Source organism: Podarcis liolepis (assembly GCF_965112155.1).
Source record: "Podarcis liolepis genome assembly, chromosome: 16".
In the NCBI taxonomy this organism is placed as follows: domain Eukaryota; kingdom Metazoa; phylum Chordata; class Lepidosauria; order Squamata; family Lacertidae; genus Podarcis; species Podarcis liolepis.
The window spans coordinates 23,719,465-23,742,726 of record NC_139567.1 but is presented as its reverse complement, the minus strand read 5'-3'; the positions used below and the strand labels follow the sequence as shown (position 1 = coordinate 23,742,726).

Below are 23,262 nucleotides of genomic sequence, written 5' to 3'. Positions count from 1 at the left end.
ATGTCTGGTAAGAAAGGAGGATTCTGTGTGGTGCTGCTGCAGCTGAGAAATTACATGATGCTTTCATCAGCAGTGCATGATGGGAGCTGTAGTTCCAGGAATCAGAATAGCAAATCAAGGACGGTATGCACTCCAGAAGGATAATAGCTTTGCCTTCTTACTGGACTTCATTGCAAATAATCCTGAATATTATATTACTGACCATTTGACAGATCTGCATATATTCACATTTTGTGTTTCCCCCCATATTGTATTGGATCACCTTTTTTGTGTTTTGGATATGGGCCATGTCTGCCTTCCCTCATCTAAGTTTTGACAAACCTACTTACTCCTGTAGGCAAAAAGACTTCAATTTCCAACTCTTTTCCTTTAAAGCAGACATAGGCAAACTCCGGCCCTCCAGATGTTTGGGACTACAATTCCCATCATCTCTAGCTAACAGGACCAGTGGTCAGGGATGATGGGAATTATAGTCCAAAACATCTGGAGGGCCGGAGTTTGCCTATGCCTGCTTTAAAGGTCTCAAATGTATGGCACACCAGTCAGGTAACCAGTCAAATACTGTCAGATGACCACCTACTCCTTGATTGTGGTCAAATAATTTACAAAGCCAAGAATGTCAACTGGTATTGTTGCCAGTTTAATCCTTTTTAAAACTACACCATGGTGCCATTTGACATGAGCAAAGAAAGGTTGCCTGCCCTGCAGTCAGGAGCAAAGACACCAACATAGCAAAGATTCCCCCATGGACCAGCTGCTGCTAATGTAGACATCTTCAGAGAAGAACAGGATTTCAAGCAGTTATCAGTGATGAAGCTCACAACCTGACACTGTCTATGACTCCACCTTGCTTGCTACGGGAAGCAAGGAATACCTTCCTCCCTGTGACCTCAGAGTTTCCTCTGCAAAGTTGGTATTGCTTGAACAATTGGCTTCTTGACAGCTGCCATTCAAACTTTATTTGTTAATTGTTGCCATTAACTACTTGTTTTGTTTTTAATTTATTTTTAGTTTTCTCACTTGCAGCTGAAGGTTGACTTTGATGTCATAGAATAAAAACCAGGGGGGAAGACACACTCAGTGAATTGTTCTCATTTATAGAAACAATAACAAATTCTGTTGAAGTTCTGATGGGGTGTAGTCAACTTACCTTTATTCGGAGTAGGCTCATTGAAATGAACAGGCCTGTTAGCCGTGGCTATTAATTTAAGTGGGTCCGTTCTGAGTAAAGGTTACTTGACTACAACTCAGCAATTCATTACAAGTTTTTTCCCCTAAAGTTAATTTCATTATTCACACTATTAACAAATCTGTTGTTATATTTAGGTATCACACCTGTTGAAGATTAAAGTATCTTTGTTTTCTGATAATAATTATAAAAGCCAGGTGCTTTTAAATAATCTGCAGTTATACATGACAATACTTGATCAGCCAATTGACCAAAACTGTGTGAACACTAATTTCCCATAAGTGCTGATCTGAGCAAGCGATACAAATTATCCCCCCTTCACCCTCCTAAGTGATGCCCCTGACTCACCCCTCACTGGACTGACCACTGTACTGGGTCAGCAAAGACATAAGGTAAATGCAAGGCATGCTTTCTCTCACCTCCCTGTATGTATGTGTAAAAATAGCCAGCCAGGTCAGGGCTAAAAGGCAACTCCTGGGAGAGCTAAAGAACCTATACCAGCATCCAGGACACACAAGCAGACCTAGATTCCACATATTTGGGTCACCCCTTTTCTTAGGGCATCTCAGCCTGGGCATCGCTTTCAAAGAAGATGGAGCATGCACTTTTAAAAACACAGAGATCTCTGATGACCCTCGATTCATCCAAAGGAGCAATAAAAAGCAGACGATATAGGTAGTATATGGGTGGGAGGGAGGGGTGATGCAGCAGCAAAGGGTTACAGCAGAAGGATTTAGACCAGAGGAGAGAAAGAGGAGGGGTGCAAGAACAGCAAGAAGTCCATAGAGGCTTACAGGGCAAAGTCATCAGCAAGCAGGGAGGATACAGCCAGCAGTTGGAAAGAAATGGGAGGTGGCAGAGGAAGGAGGGAGCTGATTAGTAGTGTTTGGAAAGGCTGACCTTGTTATGGTGCATGGTGTGTTGGGGTTACACATGCTGCCATCTTATTACCCCCAGAACTCACAGAAACAGACTTCCAAAGGGACCAGGAAGCGAGTGTAGCGAAAAAGAAGAAGGCAGCAGAAGTAGCGCACACAGCTTATGATGAAACTCAGGCAGGCAATGTCAGTTGCAGAAATCTGTAAGAATATGGTCCAGGCTGCCTAAACAAAACAAAACAAAACAACCCCTGCAGAAACCTGACTCGCCTTTAGACATAAACAGCAATGGGAAGGAACCTCCCTTTTCTGAAGAAGGGGAGGGGGGAGAGGGAGGGGGGAAAGGTTGTCAAATCCACAATAAAGAGAAAATTGAGGATCAGCCTCTCTCCCTCCCTCCCTCCCTCTCTCCCTACACCACACTTCTGAGATGCCCAGAGAGGGCACCTCAGCTCCTATTACCGATGCAAAGTCACTGCTGTGCTGAATCATAAATTGCGGGTTGGTTTTCTTGCCTCAAAAAGCAAACAGAGCCACTTTGCGTTTGAAATAAGGCACTGGACTTCTGCCCTACACCATGAGACAAGTGAAAAAGCTCCAGGAGGAGACGTCTGTACGGGAAAGGAGACGGCCTTCTTCCCCTCCTCATTCATTTCCTTTCTCATGGGAGGACCAATTTTAAAGGCACAGCTGCCTCCAGGTTTCTCCAGCGAACTTGCTGCTGCTGCTGCTGCTGCTGCTGCTGTTGCGCACGCTACCAAAGGATAAGATGCAAATGGAAAAAACAGAAAGCCGGCGAGATTAAGGAAGAATTCTGGACCAGGCCCAAAAGGATTTGGGAGTTAATAATAATCAGAATCAAATTCTCATGACCGGGATTAAACGACATTAAGAGTTTCTTCCAGCTGACTCCCCCTCCCCAATCCCTGAACGATGCATGCCGCTCTCATCTAAAGTGCTTTCCTGCCTCTCTCATCACCTCCTTCCAGGCATCCAGGGACCAAAGCTAAGGACCATCTTGACCATCAGGAAGGCTAATCCAGAAGGGTTTCCTTTAAAGCAGGAATGAGGATGCTGGGGAGATGAGATGAACGCTCTGGTCAAAGTTTTAGAGAGGGTGGAAAGAGCAGCCGGAAGGCTATTGGTCCATGGGGGGGGGCGTTATTCAGAGCCCCCTGCTTCGGCCATCAATTCCTGTGCCATTCCTGGGATTTTTCTTTTCCCCTCCAGCATAAGTGTCGGGTGATGAGACATGTCACAGACCAGCCAGGTGCCTCTTTTGCTGCTCACTCATCACCTCCTGCTTGCTGACTCATTCAGGAGACGGGCTTCTCTTCCACTCCAATCAGCCAATCAGCACAAAGTTGGCTATTTCCCCCACCCCACTGCCCAGGACAGTACTATGGGGTAGGCTCCTGTGTTCAAGAGATGTCCCTCCCAGTCATTACTCAGCAAGGTATCTCGAAAGGAGGTTTAATACGTTTCCTAGGGAGGAAAGCTGCGCAGAGGAATTTGCTGCTTAAAGAAAATGCAAAAAGTTTTGAAACCGTTTTTATAAACTGCCCAATTCAATGTGCTAGAAAATAGCTACCTGGGAATACAGCTGTGATGGCTTAAAGCAACCTCACCCATTCCCTACTTTTATTTACAAAAGCTTGTGTCAAAGGCTGGTGTTGAACAGTTATTACTGTTTTTCAGAACAGATATCACGTCATTAAACCTAATATTAAAAGAAGAAAAAATGACTCCTTCTAGTCTAGTCCTTCTAGTATGATATGGTCAAAGAAGCAGCTGTAAATAATATAATTGCAAGTGGCTTAGATATTCAGTCCATATTCAACCCATCAAAAACTGATAAAATACAAAATTTGGGATCTAAAGTCACCAGTACACCTATTATTATTATTTTTTAAAAAAATCCTTCCTCACCTCTTCCCAAAACTTGTTTACACATTTACCTCCCCCAATTTCAGTGTCTTCGTGCCCACTTTGTGTGTGGGTTTCTTGCCTATTGCAGCTGCAGCTGAGGAGAATTACTGTGTGGTCAACTGCATATGTGAACTCGCCCTATAATTCTATTTTATTTTTAGTTCTCCATGCTACTCCCAGCATGCACTGGGGCATTGGAAGGGACATCATCTCTCCATTATTACACCCTTTTCTGGCATCCGCAACTGAATCACGGCAAATGGAGATAAACTCCCAGAAAAGGAGCATGGTGGTCCCCTAACCATTTTTATTCTGCGCATCTGCTTTTTGAACTGCTCATTTCAAACTATGTTTTCATAAATTCTATGTCTAGTTGTTCTTAAGGTTTGGTTTCATTGGTATTTTCCTGTGTATGTCTTTTATTGTCTTATTGCCTTTTATTGTCAACCACTTGGAGGTTTTTGCTGATTCAACAGTATATGAATAATGTTAAATAAAAATAAACAGATAAGAAGGCAGACATGGCGGTGAGTGGCAAAATGATGACCACATTTATAACTGGAGAGGAGAGACAGCAAGTGTTCATTGGCTGGGATGCGCACCCGAATACATCACTCGTTCCTTTTGCAAAGGGCATATTCAGAATATATGTAAACCACAGTTTTGCCTTCCTGACTGACCCTTTTTTCAGGGGTTCAGAGACTTTTCAAGGGACCCTAGCAGCTGAGGATATGCCACATAAATGCTGCCAATAAAATAATCAGAAACTCTTTCTCTTGCTCCCCCACCCACACACTCCTTTAATGTCAGAAGGGGTGCAATTAACTAAGGCCACATTCATACAATCCATTCAAAGCACTATTATGCCATTTTAACTAATCATGGCATTCCACAAAGAATTCTGGGAACTGTAGTTTGTTAAGAGTACTGAGAGTTGTTAAGAGACCCCTGTTCCCCTCCCAGAGCTACAATTCTCAGAGCTCCCCATAGAGAGGGATTGGCTGTTAAATCACTTTGGGAACTGTAGGTGGGGGGAGGGGGTCTCCAAACGACAGCTCCCAGAATTCTTTGGGGGAACCCATGACTGTTTAAAGTGGTAGCATAGTGCTTTTGATGTATGGTACGAATGTGGCCTAAATCCCATCGAGTTTCACAACTTCTCTTTCCCATGGCAAGACCTTAACATTCCGAAAATTCACTAAGTTATTCAAGGAAGTGGTGGTTAGGTAAAATCAACAGGTGGACTGAAATGACACAATGGTCTGTTACATGCCTCTGAACAAGCAGGCAGAGGCTTGAATCTCTGCCCTTCTCAAAGGGCTTCCAAAAGGATTCACGACGTGTTCATCACGGAAAGTTGAAAAATGGCAGTGCTAATCCCTTCCTCCAACAACATCTATAGGACCTTCTGGCATGTGCACTCATGGATGAAGACATACACTCATTACATTCTGGCATTCAATGGGGCGTACGTTTCACTGGTACACCTTAAAAATGTGACAGCTATGCTAGGGAGCCTATTAGGGGTCGTCCCCCCTCAAGGAAGAGAAATTCTCCCACTCTTTGCCTTTAACGTTTTCAAAAAGAAATGCCTTCTCCTTTCATAACCTGCTTTACATCCTCTGTTGCGCTTGCCCTAACAAATTCTGTCAATCACTTATCATTTGAGGGAGAACGGGGGATGGCAGTGGATTGCTCAAGGCCATGTAATGAGTTTAGAACAGATTTTGATACTTGACGTTAGCAGTTAAACTATGGAACTTGCTCCAGCAGGGAGCAGTGATGTCCACCAAGCTAAATGGCTTTAAAAGAATATTAGACTAATTAATGGAGGAGAGGGCTGTTGATGACTACTCTGCCCCCACAGTTCGAGGCAGCAAGGCTTCTGAACATTAGTTGCTGGAAACCACAGGAGGTGATAATGCTTTTGTGCTCAGGTCCCACTCAGGTCCAACAGGCATCTGGGTGGCCACTGTGAAACCAGGTTGCTGCACTAGATGGGCCATTGACTTGACCCAGCAGACTCTTCTTATGCTTTTAGTTTAACTTTTAGGACCAGTTTTCCTTCCTGACTGAACTACATCAGCCCTCCTACAGTCAGAAGTGTCCTGCAAGGGAGGAGGATCCTGAATAAGATAATTAACAAAGCAGGGGTGCCAAAGCCATGGTTCCCCAGATGTTGATTCAGTCCAACTCCCATCAGCCCCAGTCAGCATGGCAAATTGTTGATGAGCCATCAGGAACTCTACTTAGGAAGACAAATCTGCAGGTAACAGCAGCAAAGGCCCAGTCCGTGCCTGTTCTTTGATGAGATGTTTAATCACATTCCACTTAATCACATTCCCACTTATCAGACCCAGAGATGGGAACAGTATTAATTTCATTTATATAGCCTGCACCACCACTCATGAAAAGAAAATGATGCTTAGGGCACATCACAACAAAATAATACAAGAAAACAACAAGTAATATGGAGCAAATTTAAAAACAGAGAAAGAGAAGCTGTAGAAAAGCTAAGAGGAGACATGACAGAAGTGTGGAGATTATGCATCGCATAGGGTAAATGGACAAGGAAATGTTTTTCTCCCTCTCTTATAACACTAAGGATCACCATTGCCACTTGTAGGGAGATTCAGGACAGAAAAAAGAAAGGACTTATTCATGCAGTGCATAGTTAAACCACAGGAAGCAGTGATGACCACCAACTTGGATGGCTTTAAATGCAAATTAGACAAATTCATTTCAAGGCTATCAATGGTTACTAACCACAATCTGCTTCCGTGGTTGGAGGCAGCAATACCAGTTGCTGGAATAACAGGAGTTGTTCTAATGTTTGGGTTCTGCTTGTGGTTTCTCCAGTGACATCTGGTTGGCCATTTGAGAACAGGATGCTGGACTAGACAGACCACCAGCCTGATCCAGTAGGCTCTTCTCATACTGCCCTTATGCTTCTATCTTCTGTCACCAGGTCTGGTGTAAGGGTAGGGAAGAAGAAGAAGAAGAAGAAGAAGAAGAAGAAGAAGAAGAAGAAGAAGAAGAAGAAGAGGAGGAGGAGGAGGAAGAAGAAGAAAGGCAAGCAGGGATATGGGATAATTTGTGATGAGATAATACAGAGGTGGCATGGCCTAATTCTTTGGGAGGCCAAAGTTCCAGAGATAGGTGCAGCCTTTCTTCTTCATGATGCTAGGACAATAGTCCTTTTCTCTTGGGTTGGAGAGATTTTCAAGGGCTATCAGGTGGCTATTGAGGATGGGATGCCAGGTGTAGAACGCTCAGAGCTAGGAAGAGAAAAGGAGGCATTCATCTTTTTCTGACCTCTTGTCAGAAACCCTGCATTCTTCCACGATGTCTGCAACAGGCTTCTGAGGCTTCCTACTATAATTAACATCCCACCTCTGCTGCCTTGGAGGAGGAACAATGCTGGCGTCAGAAGAACAAGGAGCAGATGATCTCACAACTGTACCAGGTGTGCTGAGGACAGCAAAACAAGGACTTTGGGAAAAGTTGCTCCTCGGGAGGTGGACACAACATGGGCTTCAGGCTTTGCTCACACAATTCTGATCCCTACAGCCAATAACCTAAAAAATTCAAACCTATGACCCCCACCCACAGTCCTAACATTAGCATCGAACTCTTTCTTGGCCTCAAGTTGGATACTGTCCGCAGTCCACACAAGCAAATCCTGATTTATTGACCTGTAAGAGTCCAAGTAAGCGACGGTGGCCCTGTGACTCCTTCACTCAAGTGTTAGAAAGTGCCCACACTCACTCTACACCTTTAAAGCTCTATGATACCCCTTTAAACCGTCAGGGCTTCCTCCAAAGAATCCTGGGAGCTGTTGCTTGTTCAGCATGCTGAGAGTTGTTTGGAGACCACTGTTTCCCTCACAGAGCTATAATTCCTAGAGTTTCCTGGGAAGAGGCACTGACCATTAAACCACTCTGAGAATTGTAGCTATGGGAGGGAAAGAGAAAGGCCTCCTAACAACTCTCAGCACCCTTAACAAACTACAGCTCCCAGAATCCTTTGGGAAAAGCTATGACGGTTTAAACTGGCACCATAGTGCTTTAAATGGATGGCGTGAATGTGGCCTTCATGAGCAGGACGAATGCTGCCACATCACTCAGCCTCAAAGGAAGGAAGACGTAAGGATCACCACAGAACAAGATATGGAGCTAATAAGGTGAATTCTAACATTTTCAGATATGAGAAGAAAAATAATCTGCAGCCCACATTCCACTTCTGAGTGACTCAACACCCGCTGTACTTGTCTTTTAGATATGTCAGTGCTGGATAATGTCCCCATTTGCAGAAAGAATTGCATTAGCAACCCAAGGAGTTAGGACAGAGGTTTTCAACTTTTTAAAAGTCCACAGCTCCACTTTCTTTCTGTGGCGCCCCTGTGGGGTTTAGGAGCCCAGTGATGTCACCCCTTGCCTGCAGAGCTGGCAGCCTCTCGCCCATTTTTTAACACCCTCCCTTGTGGAGTGTTCCCTCAGCCTCCTCTCCTCTCCTCTCTCCTTGGGAGTATTCTGGGCAGCCGCTGCTGCCACCCCGGTCTATGAGCTGCACCCCCAGCCCAAAATAGAGGGGCCTTCTCACACTGCCCCACAGGGGCCAGGGAAGAACCCCCTGGCTAGCCCCAGAGGCACCATTCATTTGGGGAGCTTGTAGTCAGGGCTGCTGCAACAAACAGCTGTGCAGGACTTTGGGAGGCAGAGATGCAAGAGGGCATCAGAAGAGGGAGGGAAGGAAAGAGGGACAGAGGCCAGTGTTGCCCGTGGCACCCCTATCATTCAAGGCACCCCAGTGTGCCATGGCACACTGGTTTAAAACCTCTGAGTTAAGACATTGAATGCATGTATGAATACAGAAGAGGAGGAGCGCTTTCAAGCAATGAAAGACAGGATCATTTCATATGTTACTTTTTTCCACATTAAAAAAAGCTCTTCCGCTGAGCGGCAGCTCAGTTATTTACTTTTGCCCTCTCTAAACATTTTTGCAGGGAATGCTCTTTGCTTTCTTGGCAGGAACAGGAATGCATTTGGTTTTTAATACTTTTGAAATATTATGATTTTGCTTTGAATTCTAATCATTTGTATCGCTTGCATTTGTATTATTTTATATTTACATTGATTTGTTTACGCTTCTTGAGTCACCTTGAGCATCTTGGTTTGGGGGGGAATGAAAGGCAGCATATAAATAAAATCAAACAAGATATATATGGAGGAGATACCTGAGTAGGAAAACCTTATCCAACAATATCTACAAAATGAAGCACAAGTGCTTATCTTCCTGCAAGTAAACAGGAACTGGGGAGTCAAGGCATACTTAGATCCTGCACTATTTGTAAAGTGTCCACCGACTTAAAATAGACTGGATGAAAAGCAAGTGAGCTGTGCCACTGAGTGGTTCACGTAAATCACGGGGGACTATTAAGCTGATACTACAAATATTCTTTCTTTAAAAAGAGAGAGTAAAAATTCTTTTTAAGCTACCCACCTTCAAGATCAGCATTTTCTCCCTTTTTGTGACATACACTGATCAACTCCCCATCACCTTTCATTCACTTCTAGCACCTTATACTTTTCCTACCGTACAAATCAAGTTTTCCTCATCCTCCATTCTCTCTATTTCTCCACTTTTCCATGCATATATTTCTCCCTAATCTCAATTTCTGGCTTGGTGGAGCAAAGTTACTTGGGGGAGATGTATGCATGTGAAACCAAGCACAACGATTTCAGCAGCATCTACATGATAATCACACCATCTATTTGCAAATCTGGAATCAGTAAGGCTGTGGCCAATTTTAAATCCCAGGAGCCTTGCTCTGTGAGTGGGTCTGCAAACACTTATGCTCCACAACAACATATTGGTTTTTCATCTCATTCCTGCTTCTGGTCTACCTGGAAAACCTGCCATGGGTCCTTGCTTTATTGGCGCCCCTGCTATCGTGTAAGAGAAGGTACTTATTTCTATTTTGCATATAGTACGGGCCCTGAAAAAGATCACACAAATATGCTTGAACTGGGACAACAAGCTAGACTGCTGAGTTCTAGCCTAGCATTTTCCATTTAAGAGGAATTATCATCTTATACTAATAGAAAACTCATTCCTTCTCTGACGGCTGATCATTATGAAGCCAAATGGCACCAGTCACATGGAGAAGAGGGAGTATCAACAGGGTTTTGAGGCCCCAAATTTTGCAGAAGTGAAAAAAGCAAATCTTAATGGGTGTGGGAAATGAAGGAAGCAACCCCCCCCCCCAAAAAAAGGGCCCAACAAGGACCGATAAAGCTTGGTGGTATATTCCACACTACAATGTTTTGTTGCAGCTGGGTTCCACTGGCTGCTCCTTCGTTTTGACCCCCTGGGACATTGAACCCAGATGCACAATTTACGGAATTGACTGCCACAGGATGGTGCTGAGGACTACTAGCTTAGATGGCTTTTTCAAAAGTGCTAAATTTGTGGTGAAGAGGCTGATCAACAGCTATTTGCTACATGGAGCCTCCACGCTAAAAAGCAGGGCACCTCCAAATACCAGATGTTGGGGAGTTGCAACAGGAAAGACACTTGTTTTGTGGCCTACACTGCAGGGGGTTGGACGAGATGACCCTCAGGATCCCTTCCATATGATCCTATGATTAGATGGGCTTCCTAGAGGCAACTGGTAGAGAAGGACCTTCAGTCTGATCCAGCAGGGCTCTTTTCAGGTGCTCACACTCACACAGCCACACACTGCCCATGCAGGCATGCAGGTGAACAAAGGTACACGCACATATAAACACAACCCCATCTCTCACCCCCGCCTCCCACCCCCATCCCCAGATACTTACATGACTCTGAGGAAGGAGAGCTTTTTCCTCAGGAAAGTTATACGGAAATGGCAGGCCTGCCTCACAGCTATACTGGAGGCGACCTCCTTGGGATGCATGTTCTGGACCATGGCTGTGCTTTGCGGTGCAACAGCCAACTCAGATGCCTGCAGCCCATAGAAGAACTGGAGCCAACAGCCCAGCAAAGCTTCTAGTCCCGATGGAGGAGTGGGTCCAGAGTCCAGCCCAAAGAGGCTGGTCCAAAAAAGGAGTGCGTAGATTCAAAGCTTGGAGCAAGCAGGTATTTGTCTGTTCTCTGTGCTGTGCCGCGTTTCTAACAAGTCAACTCGGACCGCAACATCATGTTGGGCTCCTTGCATCGAGGACGAGCAGGAGAAGGAAGATGTCACTGGACTTTGCAAGCTCAACCACTTCCCAAAATAACCTCCACTTTGCTGTCATGCCTGAAACGCCATTTCAACTGCCAGTGGCTGAAAACCTTGCTTGAATATTTACATTCAGCCTCTCGTTGCTTCCGTTCCTCCTCTGATCCCTGCTGGAGTGCCTTTGATTCGGTCCTCACCAGCTTCCTGGCTCCGTGCGGCTATCTAGATGTGGGCAGGTCCTCTCTGTCCCAATTCTCAAGAAACAAAAACAGCCTTGCCTGCACAGCTCCACCTGTAATTGATGTCAGATGTGCTGCAGGGAGGGGCAAAGTTTTCGCTTCTCAAATCCCAGCACAGCACCTGAGAAAATTGATTCCCCCGAGGGGCACAAACTTTTCCCTCTTGCTACCATCAGCAAACAAAAGTAGCAGTGCAAGCACCTGAGCAGCACGCGCAGGTGTCTTTGAAAGCACCAAGGCCCTGCCAAGAATGTGGGTGCACGTGCAAACATGCATGATAACAGCCCAGGTAAGAAAGGTCCAGGAGCATCTCAGGGATGACCGTCCACTCTTTACAGGTAGGTGTTGGTCTGCCATAGGTGAAACAAAATTTTAAAAAAATTCCTTCGAGTAGCACCTTAGAGACCAACTAAATTTGTTATTGGTATGAGCTTTCGTGTGCATGCACACTTCTTCAGATACTCTTTGGTACCACATTAATTCCCAGAACTGAGCAGATTTCATTTTAAGCGCACCTTGCAATCTGTGTTTTTTTCAAAAAAATCCAATTCACTTTGTTTTTTAGGAAATAGCTGGTTGCCACTCACTCCCCTCCAAACACTTTCAGCTCTCATGTTTCCTTTAAATCTGATTAGATTATTAGGTTTTTCAGCCCTAGAGTCCAAGAACAGACTGAAGGCAACTGATATTATTACTCTAATGCTCTGATCATAGAATCATAGAATCATAGAGTTGGAATAGACCACAAGGGCCATCGAGTCCAACCCCCTGCCAAGCAGGAAACACCATCAGAGCACTCCTGACATATGGTTGTCAAGCCTCTGCTTAAAGACCTCCTGATGCTAAGGGGGGGCTGGTTCTGATCAATACCTGAAAGGTATTGCCACATGGGAATCTCACAGGCATTACTCCAAACTCCTTGAGGAAGGTCAGGCTATAAATGGAGCTAATGATTTTAGAATTGTGAAAGTGAGCTAGATATATATATATATATATATATATATATATATATATATGCACACATAATAGATGCCACCCCAAAAGGGCCATAGCTTTCGCTCCCTCATTCTGTTCCTATCCTTCTTAGCCATGACTCATCTATCTGGGCAACCTGGCTTGCTCTCTCCCACTCTCTTTCTATTCAATGAGGCTGGAGGAAAGCAAGATGTCCCTCTGACAAATTGGGTATGGTAGAAAGGAGTTGCTACCATATCTAGAAGTGAATGGCAATTGTCTGTTTTTGCATAAGGACATAGTAATTTCAGAAAAGCCTGTTTGATCCGGCTAGTGGCCCATCTAGTCCAGCATCCTATATTTACAGTAGCCACCCAGATGCCTATGAGAAACCTCCAAGTGGGACCTGAGCACAAGAGCACTCTCTTCTCCTGGTACTCAGAAACATCAGTGCCTCCAAACATGAAGGCAGATCCTAGCCATTGGGGCTAGTAGTCATTGATAGCCTTAATTTGTCCAATCCTCTTTTAAAGCCACCCAAGTTAGTGGCCATTGCTGTCTCCTGTGGGAACGAGTTCCATAGTTTTTGGGATCACAGTGCCTTTCCTCTCAACTGGCAACTGTCCCTTTCTCAGGGCTTTCTCCTGATCCTGCCCTACAGGACTTCCTTGTTGGGACATACCATTGCTTGTTTGAGACAGTGGGAAGCATCATGTTGGCCTACAGTTCCTCTTACTTCCATCAAAATGGATTGGGCAGCTTTCTGCAGGAGGGTAAGTTGAGGCACGGAGCCCCTTTTGTGGAGTTAGCTGTGGAATTTCAAGTGCAGAAGGCAACTTCTCCTCTGCCGTGTTCTTTTTTATTACCTCCAGGATCAACATTACTATGGAGGCATGAATGACTGCAGAGAAACATATGGAGGAAAATGTTAAGCTGTACTAAGCTACCAAAAGGTAATTCTCATCCATGCCCTCTCCTGGGTTATTAATTGGCCCTCAGGGGGATAAATTATTGTGTTTAGAACATGACAAGGCCTCTCCAGCTTTTGCTTCCATCATCTCACTACAAGTGAGGCATTAATAGAAATGTTCTGCATCTGAAGGAGACAAGGGAACGAAGACCCCATGTTAAGAAAACAAGGTGGGAACACACCCTCTTCCGTTGATTAAAAAAGAAAATGAGGCATCATCCCCACTGATTTTCACCAGCAGGTGACTGTGGGATGAATATTATCTACCCACATGTTCTGAAGTTGTTAGCCAGGTTTTTCATTCAAGTGACACAATAGAGAATGCAACCTTCAGACAGAGCTGGATATAACCTAGTGGTGGATAGAATTACATATTAGTGTGTGCTATACAATGGTTTTCCACATGGCTTCACTGTGTTGGGAAATAACCCATTAGTTAAATCAAAGGCACTTTCCTCTGTAACCTTTAGGAGATGAGAGTTGCAGGAAAATGTCCTCCACCAACTACACTGTACTGTCATCAAATGGAGCTGGGCCATGGGGCAGGAGGAGAACCTACAACAGGGCTTCTTCCATGTCAAGATCCCCTTGCAGAAACTGGTAATGTTTCTGGCAATGTGATCTTCCAGGATCACCAAAGAAGCACATACTGTGATGACTACCATAGGTAAAAGGTAATCATAGAAGACGTGTGTTTCAAGGCTTTAGACATCAGGTATGGGGAACCTTTGCCACTCCAAATGTTGTTTAACGACAGCTCCCATCATCCCTGGCCATTGGCCATGCTTGCTAGGGCTGATGGGGAGTTGTTGTTTAGCAACATCCGGAGGACCAAAAGTTCCCCACACTTGCCTCGATGAAATGGGGCAAGTGGCCACCTTACAATATTCTGAGTGTGCGTGCTCAAAGCTGAGTGTGAGCCTGAGAGTTCAAAAACTGGAGAGGGTGAGGAAAGGTGGAAAGAAAGCAGAGGATATGACAGAGAAAGGAACTGGAGGTTCAACACATGCCCAAGAAAGCAAACTCTAAGAAGACCTTAAACAAGGAATATTCCGAGACGCCCAACCAGAGCATCTGATGACAGCTCCCCAGAGAGACTAGAGTTCAAAAAGGGGGTGGAGACTTAGAGGAAGAAAAGATAATGAGTTTCATTTCCTATTCCACCATCATACATTTCCTTTGACTTAAAAGTGAATCTCTTTCCTACTGCCCCTTTAAGTCCCAACTTCTGGCCTGTTTTAGTATTTTCTAAAATTAGTGTCACAGCAAACTCTAGTTGGCTTTGACCCTGAACCTACAACCAGAGTAAGGTTTAAAACTCTGATTCTGAAGGCTGTGATTAAAGAGTGTCGGCCATTTCAGTGCAACCAATTAAGAACACCTACCAACAGAAAGGAGAGGGAAGTGGAAATACAATACATTTTGCTGGTCTCGCCAAAAAACACACAAAGAAGGAGTCACATGTGCCACTTTCACAGTTTCGTCCTCTCTCTCCCCCCCCCCATCCTCCCCCATCTTTTGTGCCAAGGCTGCAGTTTGGAGTTGTAATAAATCAACCACAAAGAGCCAAAAACATATGAATCCAAATTTGTCCTCATATTGCATTTTCTTTCTTATCCTCCCTGCTCCTTCTTCAGCCAGGAACAAAGACCACCTAAAAGTTTGATTTGGAACCAAGGCAAGATGAACAACTGATTAACATCCGACAGCAGAGATGAAGCGGCAGCTGAAGTGATGTCTAGGCTGACTAAAGGCCCCAAAAGCTAAAAATAAAGGGAAACTCCTCCATAACTTTCCCTTGCAAAGTATATGAAAAGCGGGGAGTGTGTTCCCCCCTGCCTGAAAAAGCAACACCTGTGCCAGGAATCTATGTGCCAGCTGCTCCATTACTGCAAAGACTGAAAAGCTTGGAGGATTCCGACCAAAGCTGAACAAACGCACAAGCAATAGGTTCAGGGAAAGTGAACAGAAGACATAATGCAACAGAAAAAGAGCCTTAGGATTTGTAGGCTCTGGTCCAAGGAGAAGGCGCATAGATGCACTGTGCCTTCAGCAGCTGCATGGCATGCAGAAATCCATCAGGAAATATGTTTTCATCACAAGGCTGCCTGAAGCGTGATGGTGTACCTAGCAGCAGGAAGTGTACAGGAAAAGAAAAGTAAGTTAAGTACTGGTGCCCGAGGCTCCCTATGGACCAACTGACTGTAGGTGAGGAGCACAGAATTTGTGAGGACCAAAGCAGCCAGATCAATCAGGAGAATAGTAGTGTAGAATACAGAATTTCAACTTGCACAATACATGCAGAAGCGGAGTTCACTCAGCGGCATTTCTGCTCCTACAAGCTGGTGCCACAGATCTCGCCTAACTGCAGTAGATGCATTAGCAGGACAGAATGAGGAACTTAGGTTCTTCATTCTGCTAGGTCAGGCCAATGGTCCATCTAGGCAATTAAACAAACGTTTTCCTGTTGTGGCCTGTGCTCCTACACATCAACAAAACTATCAAGACAGACAAATCCTCCATCTTATTTTGCTTTGTTTTTTAATTATTTTGACGACGTCTTTCCTTTCGCAGAGTCAGATATGTCATGGGCTGACACAGATCAAGTGACTGTATGTGACAAAGGTTGTAGCTGCCAGATCATTTGACCTCCTTCCCAGGTCACTCTTTCAGCAAACAGTGAGGTCAGCCAAGCTGCAGTTCCAACACAACCACACATCCTCTTTATACCATACCTGACTGCAGTCCACATCCCTAATGTACACACACACACACACACACACACACACACACACATGTTTGTGTCACACATGTACAGAACCGGTTGTTTCCATTATCAGACAGCATTAGTAGCCGCTTACCACAGACAACTCCTTTAAATTGTCCGTTCTTTTTCACAGGACAAAATGAGTCTGCACCATGTTTCAGATTTATCCTGGGTACCTTCAAAAATTACATGTCTCAGAATATAACCAGCAAAACAACTTCAAACTTTGTGTTACATGAAATACATTTGACAAACACACAAGACGAACTGGCTGTGCATTCACATAAACAATACTCTTCTAAATATTCTTATCACAATATCAGATGTTTATCTTGCACATAAACAACACATAAAGTGCAATAATATAGACGGAAGTCCCAATAGATCAGATCATTCATAAAAACCAAAGACCAATTTGGACTTTATGAACATATGTGGAACAGAAACTAGCAGACATTTGGTCTTTATGAATGATCTGATCTATTGGGACTTCCGTCTATATTATTGCACTTTATGTGTTGTTTATGTGCAAGATAAACCTTTGATATTGTGATAAGAATATATAGAAGAGTAGTGTTTATGTGAATGCACAGCCAGTTACCAGTACGTCTTGTATGTTTGTCAGAATATAACCAGGCGTGATTTTGCTATATTTGCACAGTTAACAATATTTCACAGGCACTTGACATCTATACAATGGTTTCAGTCTGCAGCTGCTCCCCCGCCTCCTTTAGCTAGGGTTGACATTTTCAGATTTATGCTAAATAAAATATATACCGAAACACCCCCCACAATGATAATTGTCTTTGCATGGGTAACTGACTTTGTACAATGAATACAAGGACATTCCATTACTGAAAGAAGAATGGGCAGCACACACAGGAGAGATGCAGAATTTCCAGGGAAATCTGAAAATCTGGGGAACCAGTATTTTTAATGGGGGGGGCATGGAAATTTCAATAAACTTTGAAATACATGCAATATTTACTTTCTTATCAAAGCTAAACTCCTTTACTACTTTGAGAACATGAAATGCATTGTACATAACTTAGCACAGTGCTTTCCAAACCTCACCACCCCATTGGACCATTTTAAAACTGCTGAGGGTTTTGGTGGGCGACTTCATGATTTTTCTGCCTGCTGTAGCAATAGTAGTTTCCAATGCTAGACGCTGTGTGATTTTTAATCCTATCTTTACAGACACACCGCAGACCACCAAAATGAAGCTCACAAACTACCATTAACCTGCCCTGATTTGGCGGATTGAAATTTTACTCTTTTTATCTTCTATGAAATTTAAAAGTGTAAAGTTGCATATTCCCATATTCCCTGGGACTCAGCCTTGCTGAACTTAATTGGGACTTACTTCTGAGCAGACATGCATAGGATTGCATTGCAAATGCCTTAGATTTGTTCAAGCAGTAATTACAACTATAGCTTTTGCTAGAGACGAAGCTGGGAACATACCTAAGCATATCTCAGCTTTTGCCATTGGGAAATTAGAATGAAGTAAAAGATGGAAATAAACCCATACACACACAGTAAGCAAAAGGAAGGCTTTATTATCTGGACTTGGAAAGCATGCTCCAAAATTCAAATCATTCGACAACCAGTTCCACATGCTCAAGGAGGCTTTGGGTTTCCTGAACAGGAGCTGCCGCTGCTACCCTCTGGTCTCACAACCTCAATCCATTAGCCGCCATCCATCCTCCAACCACCTCCAGGCACTCACACAGGACCGTCACTGGTTACGATTTAAAAGAGAGGTAGAGCTGGGTATTGTCATTTTCTCCAGTAACTTACCCGTCGTCACGCATTCGGGGGCTCAGGAACCGGGATGGATCATCATCATGACTGCTCTGCTGGCTGCTCTGCTGGCTGCTGGAGAAACAAGCACAATATGAGGCACACATATTGTTGATTATTATTAAATTTATTACCCACCCTTCAGTAGCAGGCCCCATGGTGGGTTACAACAATTTAAAATACATAATTTCAAAACAGCTGAAGTGTATTATGCTCACAAGAATAGGGTGTGGCCTGAAAACACACATCTCAGTAAGCAAGTGGGTTTTGCAATGGGACTGATGATCTCAGTCAAAAGTAAAATTATTCTAGAGGGATTAAGCTTCTAAAAAAATACATGTAAAAAACCTTTTTCATTAAGTCAATCCAATTTCCATTCTAATAACCAATAATAAATAAATCTGCATAACTCTTGTTTTTAATTTTTTAAAAAATGTCTAACCTAGTTGATAATAGCTTTAGAAGGAATAAGGACCATCAACTGCAAAAGGGGTGGGCAATTTCCAGCATCCCATCCCATTACGCCTTCAGTGTGCTTTCCCAAATCTTTTATTAGAATCCTCATGTGCCTGTGATGTATTTTTACAAAGAAATCACAGCCCCGACATTTCATTTTAGGGCAGTATGTTTGTAAGTAATCACAAGGCCAATGAGAAATTATGAAACTGGTGGAAGAGAAGGCTCAAATATTCTGCTCCCAAAATGTCCTTCAACTCTCACCTTCAACTCCAGGATTTTAAATAGTGCCAGCTGAATTTTATTGGTTGGGTTTCAGTTCTGAACTATTAATTTCAGTTTTGTTATCTGAGTTCCAAAATAAGCTTGAATTCAGTGCTTGGCTCCAGAATAAATACTGAAATAATGGCCAAAGCCATCACGAAGCCAATCCTGTAAAATGGCCCTTACCAGGATTTACTCCACTGGTCCATCCAAATTAGTTTCATTCCAATGATAATAACTCTGTACTCTGTTCATGTGGTGGCATGAATGACAGAGCATCATTCACTAGCTCCTCAGCTCTGGGGTACAGTATTTGTCTGGTTCATATGCAACAGTAAACTAAAGTATATCTCAGTGAGAATGAACAAGCATGCAGATAATGAGACTGAAAAGAACGGCTGGTTCACACCTCCCTAGGTCATACTGCTACCACACTACACAGTTACATGTGAACCTGGGCTTGTGGTTTCCCTTGTTGCAAGCAAAGCAAGAGCTGCCATCAAGGTTTTTGTTCTTGGTTTACTACACATGGTTTTCTCGGGGAGGTAAACCACAAGCCTGGGTTTGCATGTAATACTAAGTCAAACCATGGTTTAGCTCCAGGTTTTGGGGGTGGCAGCAGGACCAAGGGAGAGGTGAAACAGCTGATATATTGAGAGCCTGTGTGGTGTAGTGGATAGAGCATGGGTAGGCAAACTAAGGCCGGATCCGGCCCAATTGCCTTCTAAATCTGGCCCGCGAACGGTCTGGGAATCAGCGTGCTTTTACATTAGTAGAATGTGTCCTTTTATTTAAAACGCATCTCTGGGTTATTTGTGGGGAATAGGAATTCGTTCATTTTCCCCCTCAAAATATAGTCTGGCCCCCCACAAGGTCTGAGGGACAGTGGACCGGCCCCCTGCTGAAAAAGTTTGCTGACCCCTGGGTTAGAGTTCCAGTTACAGATAGATAGCTGTGTTGGTCTGCCATAGTCAAAATAAAAAAATTCCTTCTAGTAGCACCTTAAAGACCAACTAAGTTAGTTCTTGGTATGAGCTTTCGTGTGCATGCACACTTCTTCAGATACACTGAAACAGAAGTTGCCAGATCCTTCTATATAGTTAGAGTGTCAGACTAGGACCTGGGAGACCAGGGTTCGAATCCCCACTCAGCCATGTGAAGCTCACTGGGGGTGCCCTGGGGGTAGTCACTGCCTCTTAGTCTAACCTACCTCTCAGGGTTGTTATGGCTATTAAATGACGAGGGGAGGAACTGTGCACGCCACTATGAGCTCCTTGGAGAAGATGGTGGGAAACAAATGCAATAAATAATACAAAAATTCCACCTGGGTACATGCATGGTTGTTTGTCTCTTGCTCAGGCATGGTTTAAGTTCAGTGTTAGGTGCAAATGAAGCCAGTAGCTGAAACCCCAAACCAGATGTACCAAGATCTCTAGGATCTGTTCAGCACATTCACATCCACCACTGCATGCACTTATCCTTCAGCAATATTTCACTGCAATCACAAAGCACAAGTGAGCATAGACTGGTAGTGGCCCCAGTAAGCACTCAGAAGCAATTTCCTGGTTGAATAATAAATAATGTTTTGAAGTACAATTTGGCAATGGCACGGCATTTCTCTTGCTGACACCTTACTCAGGCTACCTCCTAGTTCCAGAACAAACATTTCTGAAGTGACAGACCAAAAAAGGCATCAACCCTGTGTTGAACAACCACTGTTTTCTGCATATCACTTTGTCCCAAATCCATCACTGTCTGTATGACATAGGCACCGTATGACTGGACACCATCTAAGGAGATGGAAAACTTACAGCTTGGTCATTATTCTTGCTATTACAGTGGTACCTTGGGTTACATATGCTTCAGGTTACATACGCTTCAGGTTACAGACTCCGCTAATGCAGAAATATTACCTCGGGTTAAGAACTTTGCTTCAGGATGAGAACAGAAATCGCGCTCCGGAGGCACAGCGGCAGCAGGAGGCCCCATTAGCTAAAGTGGTGCTTCAGGTTAAGAACAGTTTCAGGTTAAGAACAGACCTCCAGAATATATAAAGAAAAATATAAAGACCTGATGGAGCCTAAAGTCCCGTGGTGGACTTCTCCAGTAGAAGCCATAGCAGTAAAACGGAAAAATACTCAGGAAAGCTGGCCAACATATAAAATACTTCTAAAAAATGAAGATAACCAAATAAAATTTAAAAACTTTGAGGAAATAAGAGACCACATTTCAGACTGGTTCCAATACCATCAGTTATTTGAAAAATTTAAATCTGACAAACAAAAGGGGTTCTCAACAGAAATTTCCTGATTCGAATCTGATCTTGTAAATTCTAAAAGAAAAACTCTTTCCAAAACTTACCGACTCCTCCTTGACTGGACAGTCAAGGAGGAGGAGGTAACAGTGGCAATGGTGAGGTGGTCCCAGGATTTTGGCCACTCGATAACCATGGCCCAATGGGAAAATTTATGGAAGATCAATTGGAAATTCACAAATTGTTACACGATTAGAGAGAACTTTCAAAAAATGCAACATCGATGGTATCTAACACCATGGAAGCTTTCAAAAATGTATAAAAATGTATCAAGTAATTGTTGGAGATGCGGAGACTCAGGAACATTCTTCCATATGTGGTGGATATGTAGGAAAATACAGGTATTCTGGGAGAGTATACATGCAGAACTGCAAAAAATGCTAAAGATCTCTTTCAATAAAAAACCAGAGGCCTACCTCCTGGGAATAACAGATTTGGATATTCCACAAAAGAGGAAGGGTATCTTTTTATATGCGACGGCAGCAGCAAGAGTTTTGATCGCAGCAAAATGGAAGAGTAATGAAATCCCCTCTATTCAAGATTGGATCCAAAAGCTGACAGAATATGCTGAATTAGATGGTTTATCAGAAAAAATAAAGAATAAATCAAAACAGGAATTTGTTTCTAAATGGGAGGTTTTAAAAGAATATCTGAAAAATAAATATAGTAGTTTAAATTCTGTTGCAGCATTCGAGGAACTTCAGTAATAGTTGTAAGGTAGATATAAGAAATTAGATTTAATGAGAATAAGTTTAATTATGAAAAAAAAAGTGTATTGGCAATAAGTAATATGAATTTGAAGTATGGAATAGACGGGAGGTTGGGTCTTTAGTGTTAAGACCAATAGATGTTTTATTGTTTGCTAAGAATATTATGTGTCTATGGTTATTTTTGTAATCTGTGTATAATTTGGTATTTGTGTTTTTTGTTTGTTTGTTTTTCTTGTTGTATAAATAAAAACTTTTAATAATAATAATAATAAAAGAACAGACCTCCAGAACGAATTAAGTACTTAACACGAGGTACCACTGTAGTCTCATTAACTGCATTTATATCCCACCTTGAATCCAAGGACCTCAAGGCAACATACATAGATCTCCCCACTCACAACATTTTATCATCACAGCACTCCTGTGAGGTAGGCTAAGCTGAGAGATTGTGAATTGCCACGAGCGAGCTTCATGACTAGGCATGGATTTGAACCCAGGTCTCCCTGAACTTAAGTCTAGCAACCTAACAACAAAACCCTTTTCTCTTCTCTTTTCTTTTCTTAAAATTGCTCTACAGTATTTTACTTTTTTTGCAAAATGTATCAAAGCAACGAACAATAATTTAAAACAACAGAACCACACAAGAAGTACCGGTATGCAGCATAAATAACAAAAAATAAGTGAGCTAAGGATCAAGTTTAAATAGGTGATATTTTCGCTGGAGAATTATAGACTCTGACCACAAGATGTCATACTTTGCTTTCCAGCTGCTGAAATCTTGTGCGGAACCTTCACTGGAGGCAAAAGGAAAGTGGTTTAAAGTTCCTTGCTGTTCCTGTTTCACACAGTATTGCTCTCAGGACCAGCTGGCCAACACTGCTCATTTCCTACTATATATATATATATATTTCCTACAAGCACTATATTTAGCTTCCTTCTGGAATTTCTGAGGTACATTAAAACTCCCAGCTATCTTTGAATTTCTAGTATCTTTCTAACCACTAGTCTTAGGCTGGGGTTTGGGCCAGATAACACCTGGGGTCCGTTCCAGTGCTACAATTCTATGACCACTCTCTTCAACATGTACATCCCATCTTGCCTCCTTTCTTTGCAAATCACCTCCTCAGGGTGGGTGGCTGGCTGATATCCTGAACAGGAACACACCTCACTGGGTGTAAAGAATGATGCGCCACAACATTTAGTTGCACACTGCACCTGTAGTATGCCAGTTATTTGCAAAAGTACTTAAACTTTGCCCAGTTTGCATAGTTGGCATGCAAGCCGACATCAGGAATGAATTGCTCAATCTGCGACCTCAAAACTACAGTAGGGCCTTCAATATCCCAAGAAGTCTACACCCAGGAAAAGCATGGGTGAGACAGAAGGGATGATAAGCACATCTGTGACAGAGAAAAAACAGTGTCACATGGTGCCCCCAGTTTTGAGGAATGAAGCCTCTATCAACCAACATTCCTCAGCAAAAGAGCTACCCAAAAGTCAACAAGGCAGGGCCGGCCCAAGACAATTTGGCACCTGAAGCAAACCACAAAAATGGCACTTCCCACCCCAATCAGGGAAGAAG

General features: G+C 43.3%; 1 protein-coding gene across 5 annotated transcripts in view; it reads right to left on the bottom strand.

Moving 5' to 3' along the window:
- The window catches only part of GRAMD1B (GRAM domain containing 1B), a 209,355-nt gene that overhangs the window by 105,994 nt on the left and 80,099 nt on the right, over window positions 1–23,262 (bottom strand). For 4 of the 5 annotated variants that reach the window (XM_083480961.1, XM_083480959.1, XM_083480962.1 and 1 more), the window contains one exon: window positions 17,934–18,011. In XM_083480961.1, coding sequence (XP_083337087.1) covers window positions 17,934–18,011 — 78 coding nt within the window. Of the gene's footprint in view, window positions 1–17,933; window positions 18,012–19,980; window positions 20,108–23,262 lie in introns of those variants that run through there. The other variant, XM_083480964.1, reaches the window with a different exon arrangement.